This window comes from Mercenaria mercenaria, chromosome 2 (genome assembly GCF_021730395.1).
Source record: "Mercenaria mercenaria strain notata chromosome 2, MADL_Memer_1, whole genome shotgun sequence".
Taxonomy (NCBI): domain Eukaryota; kingdom Metazoa; phylum Mollusca; class Bivalvia; order Venerida; family Veneridae; genus Mercenaria; species Mercenaria mercenaria.
The window spans coordinates 30,429,572-30,450,612 of record NC_069362.1 but is presented as its reverse complement, the minus strand read 5'-3'; the positions used below and the strand labels follow the sequence as shown (position 1 = coordinate 30,450,612).

At 34.0% G+C, this 21,041-nt stretch overlaps 1 protein-coding gene across 1 annotated transcript in view; it reads right to left on the bottom strand.

Moving 5' to 3' along the window:
• LOC123562081 (uncharacterized) overlaps positions 1–18,924 on the bottom strand; it is a 115,358-nt gene extending 96,434 nt beyond the window's left edge. Inside the window, exons 1-14 of the mRNA XM_053533736.1 lie at positions 18,880–18,924; positions 18,122–18,228; positions 16,214–16,326; positions 15,808–15,914; positions 14,246–14,409; positions 9,510–9,647; positions 8,670–8,823; positions 7,552–7,806; positions 6,230–6,423; positions 4,883–5,084; positions 4,184–4,396; positions 2,355–2,597; positions 1,963–2,019; positions 468–683 (exon numbers count right to left, since the gene is read on the bottom strand). Coding sequence (XP_053389711.1) covers positions 468–683; positions 1,963–2,019; positions 2,355–2,597; positions 4,184–4,396; positions 4,883–5,084; positions 6,230–6,423; positions 7,552–7,806; positions 8,670–8,823; positions 9,510–9,647; positions 14,246–14,409; positions 15,808–15,914; positions 16,214–16,326; positions 18,122–18,228; positions 18,880–18,922 — 2,206 coding nt within the window. The 5' untranslated portion in view covers positions 18,923–18,924. The remainder of the gene's footprint in view (positions 1–467; positions 684–1,962; positions 2,020–2,354; positions 2,598–4,183; positions 4,397–4,882; positions 5,085–6,229; positions 6,424–7,551; positions 7,807–8,669; positions 8,824–9,509; positions 9,648–14,245; positions 14,410–15,807; positions 15,915–16,213; positions 16,327–18,121; positions 18,229–18,879) is intronic.
• Positions 18,925–21,041: the final 2,117 nt, after the last annotated feature.

Here is a 21,041-nt window from a genome sequence, read left to right as displayed (position 1 = left end):
TTTGTTAAGCATATACAGCAGTATAGAAATAAGGATTTTGATTAACTGTAATGTCTAATTTAGAAAATTTGAAGTGAAAGGTAGTCGGCGAGATAAAATCTTTACATAGTTTGTTGTGGACAATATATGGGACATACTCTGTCTCAAAATCCATATCAGGCGAGAGCAACATCATTAAACATCGAATAGGCGAAAATATCAATAACCATTTCACTGTTAAGAAAGAGTTGATCTTCTTTAATAACAATACAGTCAAAAATATGTTAAAGACTACCCTTGACAAAAGATTAAAACCTAAACTTGTTCATGTAGGTCACTAATTCCTCGTTTCACACTTAATCATTAACAATATATTTACCTGCATAAAACAGAAAAATGAATAAAATCTTATTAATGGATTGTAAATATGTTGCAACTATTTCGTAACACAGATCACAAGGTTCTGGTCAAATGTAGGCATTACTAACCAATATGTGCTCTAAAGCTTTCATCTTGGTTCTCGCTCCCTGTCCGTATGTCTTTGTATCTCTGCCCGCGTAGTAAGTAATGAATGTACTGCAGTTCACTCCTCGAGTGTACCGTAACAAGATGCTGATACAGTTCCAGACATACAGAGTTTGCCTCAGTCCAAGAACTCATCGCAGAAAATAAATTGTAGCATTTCTTAAATGCCCGTGAACACGCTGGAAATGGTAATATTATTTCTGATAGTAGGTATCATGTTGTCATTTCTTTACTTAAAACTATAGGTTTTCAAAATCAGATTGTATACCGAAAAGTAACTGACTAATTTACTAATATCGTAGTATATACATAAAAATACTTATTTCCATCCTTCATCTTACCTATATACTTAAAGATTGCTAGTTAACAAGAAGTGCTAACAAGAGGTAACAGGTATTGTAACTACAATTTATCTCATGAAATATCAAAAGATATTTTTATATATTTTTCTCGGAGTCTAATAAATGATAACATTCGATGCAGAAAGCCCTGTTTTTCTGCTATGCCCAATCGAGAACTTGGTGTTAACAAACATGACTATAAATAGATTTAATGTGTCATAGGGAATTCACATTGTAACTTGTTAAAATCTAAATATTTCATGTTTTCTTATAAAATACACATACTATTTATATTCAACGGAACCTTTGCCCTGTGGGGGCCTCCGTAGCCGAGTGGTTAAGATCGCGGACTTCAAATCACTTGCCCATCATCGATGTGGGTTCAAACCATTACTCGGGGCGTTGAATTTTTCATGTGAGGAAGCTATCCAGCTGGCTTACGGAAGGTCGGTTGTTCTACCCAGGTGCCCGCTCGTGATGAAATAATGCACGGATGGGGTACATGAGGTCTATCTCAACCATCAAAGCTGAATGTCGCCATATGACCAATAATTGTTGGTGTGACATTAAACCCATCAAAATAAATAAATAAATTTGCCATGTGGGATCGAACCTCAGCAAGGACAGTTAATTTATTTATCATTTTTCGTTTTCTCTGTTACAATATCTGAAGCCAATACCGACAGTACCATATTAAAGATGATATTATTTAAACGCTTGTACTGAAGCGAAAAATAAACACAATGTTATGTTATATAAATAAATACATGTAAAGATAAACAAAGAAAAAAAAACGAAAAATAACAGGGAACAGAAATGAAAATGTAGAAATAGAGAAACAAAACAAAATTATCTAAAAAGACTCATGAGGATACAAACTCATTACTAAACGATTTGCTGAATACTTGCATTACTTACATACCCGTCTGAACTATTTTGTCGTATAAGTTATTGGACAGTTAAAATGAAACAAATACTAATATTTTCTTGTCAAGTAATGTAAAAGAAATATAAATTGTTACTTCATCAGTTATCACGAAGTTGACGCATCCTCGACTTTACTGGGGAATCATGTTATCATTGGGCATAAGTAATCCCAAGTCCGCATAATATTTACCTTTCGTGCTATTTGGCCTTCCAACCTTTAAATGCTTGCCATGCAAAACAATTCTCTCTACAAAATAAGATAAAACAGCGTACAATGTTAAACAATTCAACCTAAAATTTTCATACCGGAAAAGCTATTGCAATCGCATTTGTTAAGTCCTTGCCGTTTTAAATAAATGAATGTGGAAAGTTAAAGTAAACTACTCATAAAAGGCCGAAAGATACTGGACTGATAAAATGCACATTGACTTTTAATGTAAACACCTGAAGAAGACATTCTCAATACATTATATAGAACGAAGCCGGACTTCTGGTCTTTTATGACATAAGGTTTCAAATAAATCCTAAAAACTACAACAAAAATGTGTTACAATGTCAGGTTGAAAAGATACAAACAATTACTTGTCGGTACTGGGCCTGTGTAACTTGTCATGTTTTTAAATGAATGGGTAACTGTATAATACTTCAGACGAAATCCCTCTGTTCTCATAAACTTTTTCTCGGAATCTTCGTACTTTCTAAAAATAATCGAGACTCTTGATCCTTTTGAGATGATAGTTTTTGGTGGCATGTCCGTGTTGCAATAGGTTTTGTCATCATAAAGATGTTCAATTACTGTAAACTTCGAGCGAATCTCTGCTTGATCTAAAAAAATAAAACACAAGAAGGAAAGTCAGATAAGGAAGTTAAAATCCTCATTAAAACAAAACATTCAAAGTTTGTATTATTGTAGTATATCAAATGTGTATTATAAGTTTATATCTGAATACTTCGATTCATTTTAGTATCCTTTCATTTTCATTGTCATTAAAAAGAACCTCTTTGTGTACTGACTGTTGCATAAAATCTTCCCTGAGCGTTTCATATATAAACGTTCATATTGTTTGGAAACAGTTTTTAAACAGTAAGGTTCAATTATGTTTATATACTTATTGTTATGTTTACTGTTGTCTATAGATATAACAGGCAACATTGTAAGCTTTTAATAAACCATTTTCTGAAACAAAGAAAACGAATATGCTTATTGTATACCACTCTAGCGTTGAATGCCTAAAATAATTGTTACTATAAATTGGTTTCGCGTAGGCGGTACAAAGTAGAATGATCAATAAATATATAATTTTCTCTATAAATGCTTTCTGTTTGAAAGATAATTACGATACCTGGTGTAATAATTTATTACGAAAATGCTATAATTTCATTTTACATTATACTAGTACATACTACAAATGTAAAACAATACATTATAATAATGATTTACAACTTTTAGAAAACGTCACACGTTTTTTTACTTTCAACGTTTCGATTTTAAATATATATGAAATTGATAAAGATTTTCTTAATTTTTAACTTTTACTTTTACAATCAATTTTGTTACCTCGAAAAACCATAGCTTAATTGTTTTGTTTTAGACAGTAATAATGGTGTTAGATGTCTTTACGTACCTCGTGGGCAGACAATGTAGAAGTCAATAAATTCTATTTGAATGCTATGATGGTGTTAGATGTCTTTACTTACCTCGTGGGCAGACAATGTAGAAGTCAATAAATTCTACCTGAATGCTATGATGGTGTTAGATGTCTTTATTTACCTCGTGGGCAGACAATGTAGAAGTCAATAAATTCTACCTGAATGCTATGATGGTGTTAGATGTCTTTATTTACCTCGAGGGCAGACAATGTAGAAGTCAATAAATTCTACCTGAATGCTATGATGGTGTTAGATGTCTTTACTTACCTCGTGGGCAGACAATGTAGAAGTCAATAAATTCTATATGAATGCTATGATGGTGTTAGATGTCTTTACTTACCTCGTGGGCAGAAATTCTATCTGAATGCTATGATGGTGTTTGATGTCTTTACTTACCTCGTGGGCAGACAATATAGAAGTCAATAAATTCTATCTGAATGCTATGATGGTGTTTGATGTCTTTACTTACCTCGTGGGCAGACAATGTAGAAGTCAATAAATTCTATCTGAATGCTATGATGGTGTTTGATGTCTTTACTTACCTCGTGGGCAGACAATGTAGAAGTCAATAAATTCTATCTGAATGCTATGATGGTGTTTGATGTCTTTACTTACCTCGTGGGCAGACAATGTAGAAGTCAATAAATTCTATCTGAATGCTATGATGGTGTTAGATGTCTTTACTTACCTCGTGGGCAGACAATGCAGAAGTCAATAAATTCTATCTGAATGATATGATGGTGTTAGATATCTTTATTTACCTCGTGGGCAGACAATATAGAAGTCAATAAATTCTATCTGAATGCTATGATGACGACCAGCAAAGATTTCGAATCTTTCTTCGACATTTACAAATGGCAGATTAAGAATGGAAAGAGAAGTGAGAATCATCTTCGGTTTATTGCAGTTTTCATGTCTTCCTTTTCTTAAGCGGTTATGCATATCTAGATCGATCGAAAAGCAGGCAGGTGTCTCTTCAATAGAAAAAAAGTGCTATGTAGTAAATAACAGTGAGTACCTACATTCATTTTCTCTCTACATTTCCGGAAAATTACAAATCTATTTTTACGCGAAATATTTAGTGTGCTCTAAATACCACTAAAGGTACGCTTTATTTCTTTTGAGTGTAGATGCCCATCCCAGAATTAGTTATATTACCAAATAATTTACATTTACCTCTGTCATAGAATTCCCCTTTGACGTTATTTAAACATCACTTGGCAATGCATAGATTGTAATAACTGATTCATATTAAATAAACTTCGTAGAAGCAAAGTTCGCATTTAAGGCCATGTAATTTGTATGTTCATTTGCTGTTTTGGTCATATGAACTCTTTAATGAATATATTTAATGCATACATGAATATGTGTTTTTAAATATTTAGTAGTAGCTTGGGTTTAAAAAGCTACGATGCATATTTCAGCTTGGTTATCGAAAATAAAATAGATATATTTATTACCTTCACCAGTAATGATTGCACGGAATTTGCTAGATGTGATTACGTCAAAACATGGAATAAACGTCACAATCACAAGACTTTCGCTTGTTTCAATAACAAATACAATGTCATTAAAACTGTCATCAACAGTTGATCCTTTTGTATAGTTTTGCAAATCTGTGCCGATGAAAAGTCTGTCATTACAGGAATTCTTCTCCGGTGCCTGTGATTTGACATAAAATAGTTTACATTAGCGAATAAAAGCATTAAGTTGAGCTAAATAATTAATAAATGTCTGTACTGTTAAAAATGTGGATTCACGGCCATGTATTTACTCCTGCTAAATTGACTTCTTTTTAAAAACTACCCAAAATATTCCCTGGGAAACATTATTCATTCCACTGTTACCTAAAGCTAAGTAAATTACTCATATAATTATATTAACTGCAATCCAGGTTACCGCCCTTCATTGGGAACACTAAACAAAGTAAAAAGAAAAACTAACATAGAAATTTCCCATTGTTAAAGAAATGTATTAACTATGGTACCATATCTTGGTTTTGACAATTCCATATATTAGCTTTTAGTTTAAACAAGATAATCTTAACACCATACTACCTGGATTCAAAATGTTTATTAATGATTGCAATTATGCTATACGTTCAAAAGTACGAAATCATGTCAGTGGTGTCAGCTGAATCAGTTGGGATTATAACTATACATTCATTCATCTACAAGTACATTTTTAGCTAAGTAAAAAGTAGGCAAACATTTAAATAAGTGGTTACTTCGGTTACTGGTTACAAATACGCCTTACTAGAATAAGGCAAGTGTATACCCGGGAATAAGGCAGTGTTTGTCCGTTCTGATTGGCCAGTCATGTAAACAATCCAGATAAGTGATATCGTTTTACAAAATTATTTTTTTACTGCGTTTACAGTATTTCATTAACAAAATTGCTACATTTTATGTGTATTAAAAAGAAAAGTAATATCAAACGTATGTCTCCCACCGTACCAAAGATGTAAACAGGAGATCATCACATTCACACGAAAATTACTTAGAAGTATCACTTTTCATATGTTTTTCGTCCAATAATTTGGTGGAACTAAGATAGTTCTTGAAAACACATGTGATTTATAGCAGGCCGTACACGCCAAAATTTTATAATGGAAGTCTATGGGTAAACAATTGCGGTGTTAAGAGTTCCATGATGGCAGCAATACAGCTATATATAAACTCAAATTGTAATGCTCTGTGACATAGTTACTAGAAATGTACTTCTCTACAATAAATTTGAACTTTATACTGAATTTTGCCACGACTTTAAGCAGTAAGTGTTTTAAAATGCTAGTAATAATATATTACCATAGAAACATTTGTGAAAACGAATCGCACATAACGCTGTTTATTGAAATTTACTATCCATGTATATTCATATGTTATCTTCGTTGAAAATGGGTAACCAATAGAGGTTATAATTGAGGTCGTAGAGATGTATTGCACATTTCTGAATACTTCTCCATTTCGATCATTGAAACCTGGAAACAACTCCACAATACCTGTCATTAAAAGAACAAAAATGAATATTATCATTATCTGATTTTGTGTATAAATAATAGATATCCATATGCTTTACATCGTTAGCTAGAAATGAAAAATGGAAAATATTTCTACCCATATAGATTGTTAGTTAGAAAGGAAAAGTAATGGAACTTGTTGAATAACAGAGTGCATAGCCTAAAATAACTGTGTCAATGGAACCAAATGTTAGATCTGAACAACGTGTTATTCAGCACACATTGTCCTTTTTTGTGAAATTTGATAATTGTGTTATAATATATATTATGTTTAAAGACTGAGAAACTTTCACCTCAAGCATGTAATAAAGATAAGGTTATTTGAACACAATGATTTACATTCTTTTGATTCTCTTATTCTCGAATTAATGAATGTCAACTTCGACTGATTAATTAGTACAATGTACATTAAAGTAGCAGGTGAAATATTCAAATGTTTATCGGGACTTGCTTCTAAAGAACGTTGTATGTTTACATTCTACGCTTTCTGCGCTTTCAAAGAATACTTTTATAGATGTTTGTTAATTAAATCATTTTCAAAGTTAATTTTACTTGCATGTTCCTTTAATTAAATATAATAGGACCATACATTTTTGACATGGATCGGTCCAGATTGAGTATGTTGAAGACCGGTAATATTGTCCGAAGAGTAAATTAAACATATATTGCACTAATGATTTTCCTTCAACATTAAAGCTGGAAAGTCCCAATGTGGTCCAGAGGTGTGTCGGTGTGCCTTGCAAGTCAACAATATACATCAAAATTATCCTATATTTAAACATTTCAGTGATGTGTTAAATTCTCTAACATACTGTACAAGGATCAGATTTTGCGGACAAACGAACAAACAGACAGACGGACGTATGAATGGAGAGCAAACAAGCAGACCCCGGTGAAAATGGAAATGAAAAGTCGGAGCTTAGAGCTTGCTTTAGTAACATAAGCAAACAAAAATACGTTTGGCTTGAAATGAAATGAATTATGTATTATTATTATTATTATTATTATATCTATAACATACTATTTTCGTGCATATATACGTTAAACGTTGCTTCAAGTAATAAACTTGACGACGCATTATCACTGTATAAAGACAAATTAATTGATTACCTTCGCTACATAGTTTTGCAAACCAGTGGCCAGTGACGTCATGATTCATTTTCCATAACCCGACCTGACTTCTCATATATTGAACACAGAGTCCTTTATCGCTTATACTAGCCACAGAACAATGATTATTTCTTTGGCAAAGATTATTGCATTCTTCAATATTTTTGCCGCCAACTATTGATTGGTTTTCAGATTTTATTTCGGTTTCTACTGGAAACATGTCAAACGAACTATGGCAGTTTAAAGCTGGTACACCTATAAATAGAATTTTACTGTGATTATCTCATAACTAGTAAACATGATACAACCCATCTCAGTTATAACTTCTTAGTAGAAACTGAGGTTCACATTTAGCATACTTCCTGGACAAAATGACCAAAATTAAATAATCTGAAAGGGACGTGCACATATGCATATAAATGACGAGGTGTGTTGTTCCAATCAGCGGCCATGAACATATAGCATCTTCGCAAATAAAGCCCGAATCTACATGAAAAGTGTGTTAAAATGTTCTGAAACGCACAGCCAGCCGGATTAACTCAATTTGGAGAGGTCAGACCAACGGACCAGAGGGTCGTGAGTTTGATCCCCGGGTGGAACATATGTGCTCTATGACGGTTTCATAAAAGGAACTTGTTCCGAAACTATTTATGCTTCACCTCTGGTTCATGTGGAAAGTTTTTGCAGAGAACTAGTTTGTAATTGTACAGAATCCTGTTTTACATTTTACAATAAATATTAAATTGATCTATCTAAAAGGTTGTTTGCTAAATAAAGAGATCAGCAGCGTTTAGATGACATCATAAACACATCTAAAATGGACAGCCATTTTTATAAATTTCAAACTGCCATATGTTTTTCAACAGTGGTCCTATTTTAAAAATTTCTCCAGCGTTATGAAAGGCTTGAGGATAGCTTTCATATAAAATTTACTTATTGTCAGGCATTCCTTGCTCTTTAAGTTTTACAATCATGGTCTTGGACAGTTCTTAGATTCTGTCACAAAACAGAAAAAAAATCTTCCTAAAATGCTATAATTACAAAGAAGCACAAATATTGATCGGCTTTATGAGTATATTTCATCGTCCGAATGACTCGTTATCAGCTATACAACATACCTGAAAGCTTACAACCTTGCAATTCAAATCTTAAGCATCTCTCTTTTCCAAATGTATCATTCTGTGGACCCAAAAACTTTATGAATCTAGTTTGGATTGGCTTCGGAATCATAAATATCTGTACCTCAAACATAGATGCGTCTATTTTGTATAACTGTAAAAATCGTGAACACCTCTGGATAAATTATGTGACTGAATATGCACTCTAACAAAAGTAATGGGAAAGAAATACACATGAAAATAAAATGAAATGTTTGAAATGCCACCATCTCTATACTCAAATCAAAACACATTATATGAGATCTTATAATATTGTTTTCTTACAACTTACAACAATTATTTCAACTGTGCTTTATCAAGTATATATTTACATTTGGTATATTCCAATTTTCATTAAAATCACACACAATACATATTTAGGATTCTACCACGAACAGCTAATAACCTGCATAGTTGTAGAGCAAAATTTATCTCGGTTTATTCTACAATAGACCGACCTTGAACTATGCTGCGCACGCACTGCGTTTTAGGATTCAGTGTTGTTATTTTTTCTGGTCCTTTGGGATGACTGAGTCCATTCAATAAATGCTTGATAGAGTTCCGCTTAAGCCGGTGCTAGGGCGTGAGAGTTGTCCTATTTAGTTATATACTTTCAGAATATGTTTCATGGTACAAAAGAAGGGACATCACTGATCACATGTAAAAAGAACGCAGATTGACCTCTGTTAGATGATAATTATTGGTGTTTAATCCTAAAGATAATTTCTTTAGCTGAAAAATAATTTAAAATGTACATAATCTATTTCTTTACACATGGTCGTGACTGTCATAAAATAATACCGTATCCGTGTACATCTGTAGTTCGTCTATTCTTGTGCCATAATACAAACGTAATGAGGAATATCTCGTGTCATGATCATTGTCTCGCCCATTCCAAAGTCTCACTCCTTCGATCGTGGTTATGGCCATTAAATCAACCTTGAGGAATAAAAGAAATGAAATAGGACAGTAAGGTTAGTATGAACGTTTATATAAGCGGAATACATTTATAACTATGTATATATGATCAATAGGTCACCTTAAAGCTGAAACGTCCACCTTCATTTGCGTTATGCAAAATTAATGATTTCTTGATTGAAAGACCACTTTGTAACTTTTTGAAAAGCATTTAGATCCTATCAGTCAAGAATGAAAATGAGTGGCTTTTATTTTAGAGATATAACGTCAGTTTGGTTCCAAGATTAATAATTTCTCATGGAAAGGTTTTATGGCATTTACTTACTGTCAGTTTGCGTATTTACGTTCTGTTGGTCCAAAGCATTGTCTTATACGAGGAGTGTTCGAAAAGTATTGTGTTCTGAAACTTTGAAAAACTGATGGAAACGTGCATGTTGTTATTTCATACCCTCAAATTATTCCCCGTGGTGAGAAATGCATAATTTTAGCCTGTGGATCCATATCCGGAAAGCGTCACGGTAGGCTGATTTTGGTATATTATGGTAGTACTGATGGACAGCAGAACCGAGAGCTGGTCGCGATCAATATCAACGACCAGAAAGGAAGTTTTTCATTTTGGAAACAGAAAGAAGTCGCATGGCGCCAGATCTGGGGAATAAGGTGGATGTGGTAGCACAGAATATCTCTTGGACTTCAAAAACTGAGTTACTGTACTGGAGTTGTGCGCTTGAGCATTGTCATGCAACAGTCGAACATGTTTGAAACCTGAGACTGGGCGACGTTTTATGTAGTACTTCTTTATTTTTTTCAAGACGGTACTACCAACCAGTCACACTTCTACCCTTTTCTACTGGAATCTGTACTGCTGAGAAGAATAAGGCATACAAAACTTTCTCTGCACTCAAAGTGCGTTTTGCAATTATTGGCCTTTGGCTCGGTGACTTATATTTGTTCCCAACTTTTCTGACAGGTTCAAATAAATGCACCCATGTTTCATCACCTTTAACATCATTTGCAAAAACCTTTTTGTTGTATTTTTATGAACATTTTTAGCAGTATCAACACGTAGCCGTTTTTGGTCTCAGTCAAAAGGTGGGATACCCACCTAGCAAAAATCTTTCTAACTTTCAAGATTAGCTTTAAAATAAAATGAACTGTTGATAGTGAAATGCCAACACTGCGTGCATATTGTGTTCACTATATCGAGCATAATTATGAAGAATTTCTGTGATTTTCAAAATATTTTGGTCACATGTGACCTGATTTTTGGGCATTTTCAACAGACTCTACACTACAATCAAATTTCTTTTTCACCTGCGAACCGTCTCATAAGACACCTAACTAGATCCATAAACACGGGTCATTTCGGCAAAAAGCTCTTACAAAGAGCAACTGAGTTTACTGTGAACTTTTATATATGGCCGAACTTCTTCAATATTTGTTACTTGTTTTCCAACCAATTAACTACAGTGGTCAACGACTGTCCAAAACGGTTGTTGAAGGAATACATGTATATACAATTTTTTAGATATCAGCTAATAAACAACGACGTAAAATTCCTCGTGGAAATGGCGTGTCATCACAATACACAATACTTTTCGAACATTCCTCGTATATATTTTAGGTTTCAAAACAGTGGCCGAAAAGTCTCGTTTTAGTAGTAAAATGCTGTTATATTTATTTCTGAAAACTTGGGAGCAAGAATAAGTCAATTTTCTTTCCCCGTAAAAAGTTTATTTTATTAAGACCGTGGAGCATGGGCTGTGTGAAAAGCTCTGTAAAATCTAACGTTCCAAGTTTTGTTTGATTTTGTTTTGCTTAGGTGTGCTGGATGCTATCTAAGGATTTCATAGTTTTCATATATTTATCTTTGGTTTTTAATCTGTATAAATACATAAAACATTCAATCCTTATTTTTACATTTTCTTTTATAGTAGCTTTCTGAAAAATACGTGTTATTTTGTTCGTGGGTATCAGAAAATCAAAATAAATGTTAGGACATTGATGTTTTCAACATCTAAAAGGACCCGCCCATGTTCACTTATAATCCGCCTTTAAATGAAATGTCATTTTTGACTTTATTTAAGGATGTACAATTACGAATTATTTCATAGTTGAAGAACATAAGTTTCTAAGACATTTAAGAGCCAAAAAGGACAGGTCACCGCAATCGTTTTATTATATATGACATTATCTTCACCCATTTTTGAGCATTTCTGAAATCAAGGAAAACGGACAACAAGAGGGTAATGCAGACTCTATATCTGTTAAATTTAGCATTGGAATCATCAAGATAACCATTCTGACAAAGTGTTATGAAGATAGGGTTATAAATCTGACCTCAAAGAGTGTTAACAAGGTGTTCCTTTGTTTGGCCAGGTGACCTAGTTTTTGATCCCATGAGAACCAGTTTAGAAGCTGGCATAGGAATCATCAAGAGACACATTTTTACGAAGTTTAATGAAGATATGGTTATAAATGTGGTCTCAATGATGTTAACAAATTTGTCCTTTGATTTTTGCTGGTGACCTACTTTTTGACCCCACATGACCCGGCTCGAACCAGAATTCATCAAGACAAATATTCTTGTATTACTAAGTTTGTATCAAATCATAGAATAAATGAAACCTCTATAACGCTAAATGGGCATAAATTGAAATTAATCACAGAATGTGGCCAGTTTTCAAATGAAACCGAGATCTTATTGTGACTTACCTTGTGTGTAAGTGTAATTAAAACTAAATGTAAAATGTCACTTCTGTCGTGTGCACAAGGTAAAAATTAACAATTTTTGACTCTTTCGGGAGACAATGAAGGGCCGTAACTCCTGAACCTATGATTGGATCTGACAGATTCATCATGGAATCCAAGATCTATTGTTGTTAACGATATTTTGCAAGTTTTTATCATATTAAACCATAAATGAAGACTCCATATAGCTGCTAATGCCAAAATAGGAATTTCTGGCCTTTTAAGAGGCCATAAAGCTAGAAATCATAATGGGATCTGACCAGTTTTCAAAAAGAACCGAGATATTATGCAAGTACATTTGTGTTAATTAAAATCAATTGCAGAATGTGGTTTCTATCGTGTTCAGAACCAAAAATAGCAAATTTTGGCCCTTTAAGGAGCCATACCTCTGGAACTCATGATAGGCTCTGGCCAGGTTTTGGAAAGGTCTGAGATATTATGCCAATAGAAATAGTGTGCTAGTTTGATTAAAACCAATTACAAAATGTGGTCTCTATCGTGTTCACAATCCAAAATAGCAAATTTTGGCGCTGTAAGGGGCCATAATTCTGGAACCCATGATGGGATCTGACAGATTTCGAAAGGAACCGAGATATTATGTAAGTTTGATTAAAATCATTTGCAAAATATGGTCTCTAGCGTGTTCGCAAGAAATTATGGACGACGGACGACAGACGATCACTACGTGACAGGTGAGATTAAAAGGGGATACTTTATAAAACAAAATAGCTTACTTAAAGTTATAGGGATTTCATGTCTAAACAGGTTACTGTGAATACATGGCGATATCAGAAAATATGTAATCGTAAATGTGACAATCGATTTTAACATGTTGATATAATTATCCTACCCATATTTTTTCAATGATAAAAGTATTTAAATCTACAAAAATACTTCTGTATTAAAATTTTAAAAATATTTTTATGTTTCAATGACACACAAAAATGCTTAAAATGGAAAGAAAAAAGTTAGGGTCAGAAATCATCTATGAGATTGATTTAGAAGAAAAGCCTTAAAACTGTTGAATTGTGATATTTTAGTTTTCTTTGTTCCTATTTATACTTACTAGATAACATAATTTTTTTTTTTGAAAAATACTTTTTTATTTGTAGTTAATTATGACATATATCAGTCAGCTAGTTTTCAGAACCAAACCTAATCTACTTAAACTGATATTTGAAAAACCAACCCCTACACCCACTGTGCCTTTTACATCAGATTAAGGCAATTGTCTGGAAAAAGTAAGTGTGCTTTTTTCTTTCTTCTTTGCAACAATTAGAATTTGTTTGGTTAAATGATACATTATGAGACGTATTTTGATGTGTTAGCATTTATTTTTGGCTTAAATTTTGTTATCAAGAAATACTCAAAGAAACATTCTTTTTTCACAATGGCGGATATACTGAAAAAATACGCTTGTGCATCCTTAAATGTGAAAACCGTATAGTCATGTGAAACGTGTCTTCAATTCGGTTTTTAGGCTAACCGTCGGAAAATTTGTTTAGCTATGATTCTACGTCTGTTTTCTTTTTAATTTTGGTGTATAATTTTGCAATAAATGTTCGAACGGCACCATTTTATTCGTGAGTTTTATGAATGACGCCAGATTGCGCGTGCAATATCGCGGAAAGGGCCATCCGTAATATTATTATCACATCAATGTTATTTTCACGAAAATAAACGCCTTTTTCTTTCAAACAAAATTAAAAGTGAATGTGAATATTAATGTATGGATATGAAATCACATGTCAAGTATGGTAAAGCTTATAATAAATAAATTGTCCTTTTCAAGCGATTAAACGAATATCTTACTTTAAAATTGTGTTAACACATGCATTTTTCAGATGGATGTTTAGCAATGTACAAACCAAAATCCAAGGTGTATAGTCAGACATATTATGGCACCAACCGGACCTAAAGGGTCTTGCTGATGATGGCAAATGCTGCGGAAGTGATGAGGAAGAAGTTATCCTTGAGTCTGAAATACTTCCATCTGCCATTCCAAGATCTTCATTACATAATTCACCTCCTACTGTAAGTAAAAAAGTCATGTGAATTGCTTCTGTTTATCTCAGGGTTAATGAGGTATGAGAATGTGAAGTATACCTGTGAAAGTAACAGATATACATATACATATACGTTTTGGTAGCGGAATTACGTATGGTCATATTGTAATAACACTTACATATATGCCTTAGTCGAGGGTACATTTAAACGAATATCGATTTTAGGAAAAAGTTGAAATATCTTCTAAAAAGATAGCATTGAAATAAACGGTTGTCCATTACTTTATAAAAGAGGTTATGCAACAGTAATATCATTTTTAACTCAAAATCTTTTGCAATTACTTTAAATTAAAAATATTCATAACCATGATTAAAGATAGAGTGTTGCACATTATGAAATTTTATTTGCTGCAATATTCTAATGTTTGTATATTTCCACTTATAGATGCTTAACACGTATATAAACTTATATTTAAAGTCTCTAAACAGATAAAAGAAAGCTTTTCATGTAGGATATAATGTTAACACACCTTAGAGCCAGGTCTTGGTAATACACTATACTTAAACATTTCACTACATATAATACAATGCTTGTATCACTAATATTATTTAATAAATGTTTTCAATTTTAATATATCTGTACGGTTAAGGGAGTATTATCGTCTGTCTATGTAATATGTGGACATGAAATTAATTTGAGAAGACCTATATCAAACATCTCTGACACGTTTTGAAACGCTCTGAAATTTATAGACTGTAGTAAAACATTTAGTATAGAGCTGAAGAAATCATCTGATCGGTAAAACAGTTTTTCCTTTCTTGTCTAGTACCATTTGTGGAAACGAGAATTATTTGCATTTGCTTCGTCGGTTAAGAGCTTTAAAAGACATTTCCAAACAAATATACATTGAAATACTTACTAAATAAAATGAAAAGGTACAAATTTTAAAATGTTGTTGAAAACGGTATACGCTCCAACTATGCTGTAACTCAAACAAAAGTTAATGTTTGGATGTTCTTTTGCAGAGAATTATATTACATGCACAAGTTTCTTTTGACATCCTCATGTAAAGGATATACAATTATTGCCTTTTGGTGATGTCGATATGTGGATTTATCGACCTGATAAATCCACAAAATGACCGAACCTAAAAGGAAACAACTGTTTTATTATCAAATCTAGCCTACTTATCAGTATAATAATTAAATACAATATATCTGCAGCCTTTGGTCATTTTTCGTAGTAAATTGTGTATGACGTTGCATTGTTTTGACGTCAACCCGTGATAACGTCACAGTTGGCGGTCAATGCGTGTTTTTGTGACTTTTTATCTTTGATCAAGTGACTACATCTAGACCAATGGAAATTACTACAAATATAGATTTAATAATAAAGGTTATATATTAACTTAGCTTTAACTTACGTGCTTCTTTGTTCGAAATATAGAATTCGAAAGATACGTTACTCATTCGATAATGAACGCTCTTCCTTGATTCAAATACCAGTGTGATGAAACGGCCTCGAACATGCCTGTTGAACGGTTGTTATAATTAAGAATGTGACATTTCTACTCCTAGACTTAGAAAAAAGAAAGTGACGTGTAACTATTGATTTATATGTAGTAGCTGTCCATATTTTCAATTATGAAATTTGGATTTTATATACAGTTAGTGTTAAACGTACAGCGATCGTTTATGACTGATGATAAATTAAGATGTATACAAACACAGCTGGACTTCCTTAAATAATCTGTATTATATCATCAACAAATACTGTACGCATCAGAAATCAGTAGTTCAAAAAAAAAAAAAGGTTTGCACACGCATTACCTCATATGTATTCTTGATCCAGTTGTAACAGATTGAATATTACACATCGGCGCTTCAAGATGCAAAAAGCTCATCTTCACATCGTCATAGAAACAGTAGAAAGCAAATTGTTTCTGAAGTAAATTAATATTTTTTTCTAGTTAATTATGACTTGAAGACACTGCATAAAACACAAACCCTTTGAAACCGTTGCCTAGGGTTTATGCTTGTAAGTGAAGGATCAATAGTTCCTCCATCAGAGAAGTCAAACATGTCAATGCAAAATATCAAGGTTATTTGTTCTGATTTAGTTCAAAAGTTTCTGGGAATCTCCTTGATCTACTGATAATGCAAAATCATTTATTGTAGCAATCCACAAAATCACTAACATAGTAGACTGTGCAGAGTTATATGAGCAAACGGAAAGAAAAACATTCTTTCCGGGTTGAACAAATCATTTCAGATATCTTTCATATTTGCAGACACTGTTCACTTCACGTTTCCAATGACGTATTTGAAAAAAAAAACCAAACAAATTGATTTCATGCTCCAACAAACTGGCTATTTTTATCGAAAGTACAAATTCTGTGCGAACGAAATCAAATGCATTTACAGGAATTAGATGATATAATACAACGACAACAGCTTTATACATGGTTTTGAGTCACTTCGACTAAATGTAGGACGTATCACAAATTTACGAGCTTTTTATTGAGGCGGCAGACCCCAGCTGCCCCTCCAGGCAATATTTCATCACGGGCGAACAGCTAGGTAGAACAAGCTAGCACATGAGGAATCCTACATCGGAAGCTAGGTTTCAACCGTTTATCATACAGAGACAAGTGAAGTCAGCCACCTAAACCACCTTAGTAACAACAGTTTTAACTTCTGAAGGATGTCTCTTTCTTTCTATAATCGGAAAACATTTAAACACTGGATCGTATCAAAAATAATAGATGTAATCATCGACAATTAACAATATTTAGTATGGGTTGCAACAAAGAGAGATTATGGTTAAGCGTAAATGACGATGTTAATACGTGCATGTTTTGTGCAAACCTTGCTTAAATATGTAAATTAGGCTGACGCTGTTACAGATCAAAACCAAATTTTGATTACGAGCCACTCCGCTTCATTTTCTTATATTAATAATTTTCGACACCTCATTCCTAATGGAATCCATCGTCACGAGGGTATGGGAGAAGATGTCAGTTTCCTTTAATGTTTAGCGCCAAGCGCCATGGGAGCTACTGGTACCATTTTTTACGTTATGACGCGGCTGAGGACCCACGACTTCCCGCACTCGAAGCGGACCCTCTTCCACCAGGCCATTGATACAGTATGATTGGTTTTAAATGGCAATTATATATATATTTATATTGTGTCTAGGTATCACAGGTAAGCAGTTGCCATTTAAAACAAATTATACTGTATACTATTTTTAAATTATACTATATTGCTACTAGCGTTAAATCAATAAATTTCGTTGCCACAGTACATTTTCTTTTAAATCTACTTTTTGCTGACTGGCGCAATTACGGAATGCACGAGCATTATGAATGAGTTTACATTTTAATATAGATTTAGTAATTGTCTCGTTACTTGTATTTAGCGTTTTTGTGGGAATGAGTCAGTCATATAATTTGAGAAAATGCTGTCAAATGTTCACTGGTGTTTCATATATGTGTCATTCTTTAAGTACGAAATAACGAAATTGAAGCACCACAATATTACCAAATCTACAAGACATGTTGGTTCCCTATTATGAGAAACCAGACAAGGCTGTGTCAAGTTAAAACGTCTATGTGCGCTAAGACAAGCGTTCACTGTATTTGAATCACTATTTTTTAATCATAATAATTAATCTAAAGCAAAGTTTAATTCAAATTGACTGATGTAAGAAAGATACCTTTTATGTTCTATACTCACGAAATTTCTCGGTAGGTTGTCTATCATTGAGATTTCTAATGAACGCCGCATATCAAAGTTATACCACACCAAGCCTCCGATAGTATTCTCTTTGAAATCTGGAAAACCTGCATGAAAATATGTAAAACAGTTTGCAGTCCAAAAGTATAAACTGGTGTATAAACAACAAATTATTACAATGACAAACATTTGTCATATTCAAGACCTTTTATCCCACATTTGGAATATCTTGAAAATGAAAAGGTGTACACGATACATAAATAAATGCTCCAAGATTAAATGATACCGCTGTTCGGAAGACAGGAGTATTCACCGGACAATAAAGTACAATATAAAGACTATATGACTCTTCCAACAGACAGGAAGTAGGTCAGAAGAACAATACTATAAATGGCGCATAGACATATTATACTCCTACCGTTTAAATTCCTATGACAAAAGTATTGAAAGTTCCAAAGAAATAAAGAAATTATGTACAGGGCAATATCGTTTTATTTCTTTCAAAAAGTTTCTCAGTACTTTTCAACTGGTCAGTTTACGATTCAACAATAGTTATTTTAGAAATAACGTATATTTTATCAATATAATGAAACTAACCTATTTACGGTTACTGCTGTTACTTATCTTTGGTAGAAGTAGGTCTATTTTATATCACTACCGTAGACCACTTTACCAGAGGTGAATAGACAAAAAAAGATGTTTTCATGTATTCTTGGAAGGAAAACAAAACACAAATTGAATGCTTGGAAGTTACATACCTTGACCAGTGATATTGCCCGTCCACAGAATGTATTCCGACATCAATTCTGAAATGTGAAATCGGCACTTTTTCAGCTGATAATTGGCAGCTATTATTTTAGATGCGAGGTGAAAAATATCTAATTACAAGCATTCAGATATGGGATTTAATCTTTATTGTGAAATTTTTTCTTCATGTGTTCTTCTTTTCAGACTTCATACATAAACATTGTTTGTGTGCTGTTGAGAAATAGCTATTAGCACTTCAGATATGAGAAAACGTCCGACATTGGAGAAGCAAACTCGCCTTCTTTTGACAGTGAATATATATAATAGTTAAAGATAAGTAGTATTCTATGCATGTGGCTCAATACTTTAAACTCTATGTCCCCTATGTCCCACCACTATAAAGGGAAGTGCAACGTTATTCTTACAACATCTGTAAAAAAGATCCTTGGAAGCATAGAATGCAACCAAAAAGAATAATAGCAGACTGGGTTTGATTGAGTTTGTTCCTCTGTGTGTGTGTGCGTGGGTGCGTGTGTGTGTGTGTTCGGGTTTAACGCCTTTTTTCAACAATTTTTTCTGTCATATAAACGACGGTGTCTACGTGTAGCAGTGAGTACAATGCCCAACTTTATAGTGCTACCTCACTGGAATATCACACCGTAGACACGTGGCATGATACTCCACCCAGTCACATTATACTGACACCGGGCTGACCAGTCCTAGCACTATCCTCTTAATGCTGAGCGCCAAGCGAGGAAGCTACTAGTACCATTTTTTACGTCTTTGGTATGACGCGGCCGGGGATCGAACCCACGACCTCCCGCACTCGAAGCGGACGTTCTACCACTAGGCTACCGAGGCGGTTGAGTTTGTTCCTGAGAGGTAATGGAATGTGCAACACCTCTCACGTACCCTAGCTCCGGCTTAAGCGGAACTCTATTACATGGACTCCATGATCCCAAAGGACCAGAAAATATAACAAATAAAAAAACGTGAAAACTCCGCAGGCTGCTCAACACGACAAAAACGGAAACGTTGCAGGCTCGGTTTGATTCAGCCTGCTCATGCACGGTAGCGGAAATGCATGCTGCCGTCCGCGCCCTCTAGCCCTGGGCTGAGCAGAACTGAACATTGATACATGCTACAAATACAAACATGATTTAGAGACATTCGCAGATGTGTTCATACGGCCGTGCACATTGAACCTTCAATGATACATTTGCATGAAATTCCATGAAAAGCGGCATATGGTCCCAAGTTAAAATAATGTGTTTGCCCTAAACGAGAAAACTATGAGCAGAAATAAACAAACTGAAATTTAAAAGAGAGATCTGAGGTTACGGATCTGCATATCACCACAGGAACTGCCAAAAGACAAAATTAAAATGCAGGCCCCATATCCAAAGGGTGATTATACAATACGCAAAGCTATGAAAACGGGAGTATTGGAACCACCAGGGCCGAAATGTTCAAGCTGAGAAACTAAACAATACCAATAACACGACATAAAAGTCGTGCTGAACGATCTGAGAAGATCAAAATATAACAGCCCTTATTGAATGTACGGGGAGACATTTTACGGCCGCCAGACGGCACAAAACGCTGCTGTGAAATGAAATAAGAAAAAATGGAAACCCCGCATGTCGTTCAACACGGCAAAAAAACGATAATGTTGCAGGCTAGGTTTGATTGAGCCTGTTCATGGACGGTAGTGGAAATGCATGCTGCCGTCCACGCCCTCTAAACCCGGGATGAGCAGAACTCAACATTTACTCATGCTACAAGTTCAAAAATAATTTAGAGACATCCTCATATGTGTTCATATAGCGAAACACATGGAACCTTCAATGACACACTTGCATGTAATTCCATGAAAAGCGGCGTATGGTTCCAAGTTAAAATAATGGGCTTGCCCTAAACGAGAAAACAATGACCAGAACTAAACAAACTGGAATTTAGAAAGGGGATCTGAGGTTACGGATCTGTATATCACAGGAACTGCCAAAAGAAAAAAAAAGAAAAAGCAAGCACAGTATCCAATGGATGATTATACAATACCCAAAACTATGAAAGCGGGAGTATTGGAACCACCCAGGCCGAAATGTTCAAGCTGAGAAACTAAACAGTACCAATAACATGACATAAAAGTCGTGCTGAATGATCCGAGATGATA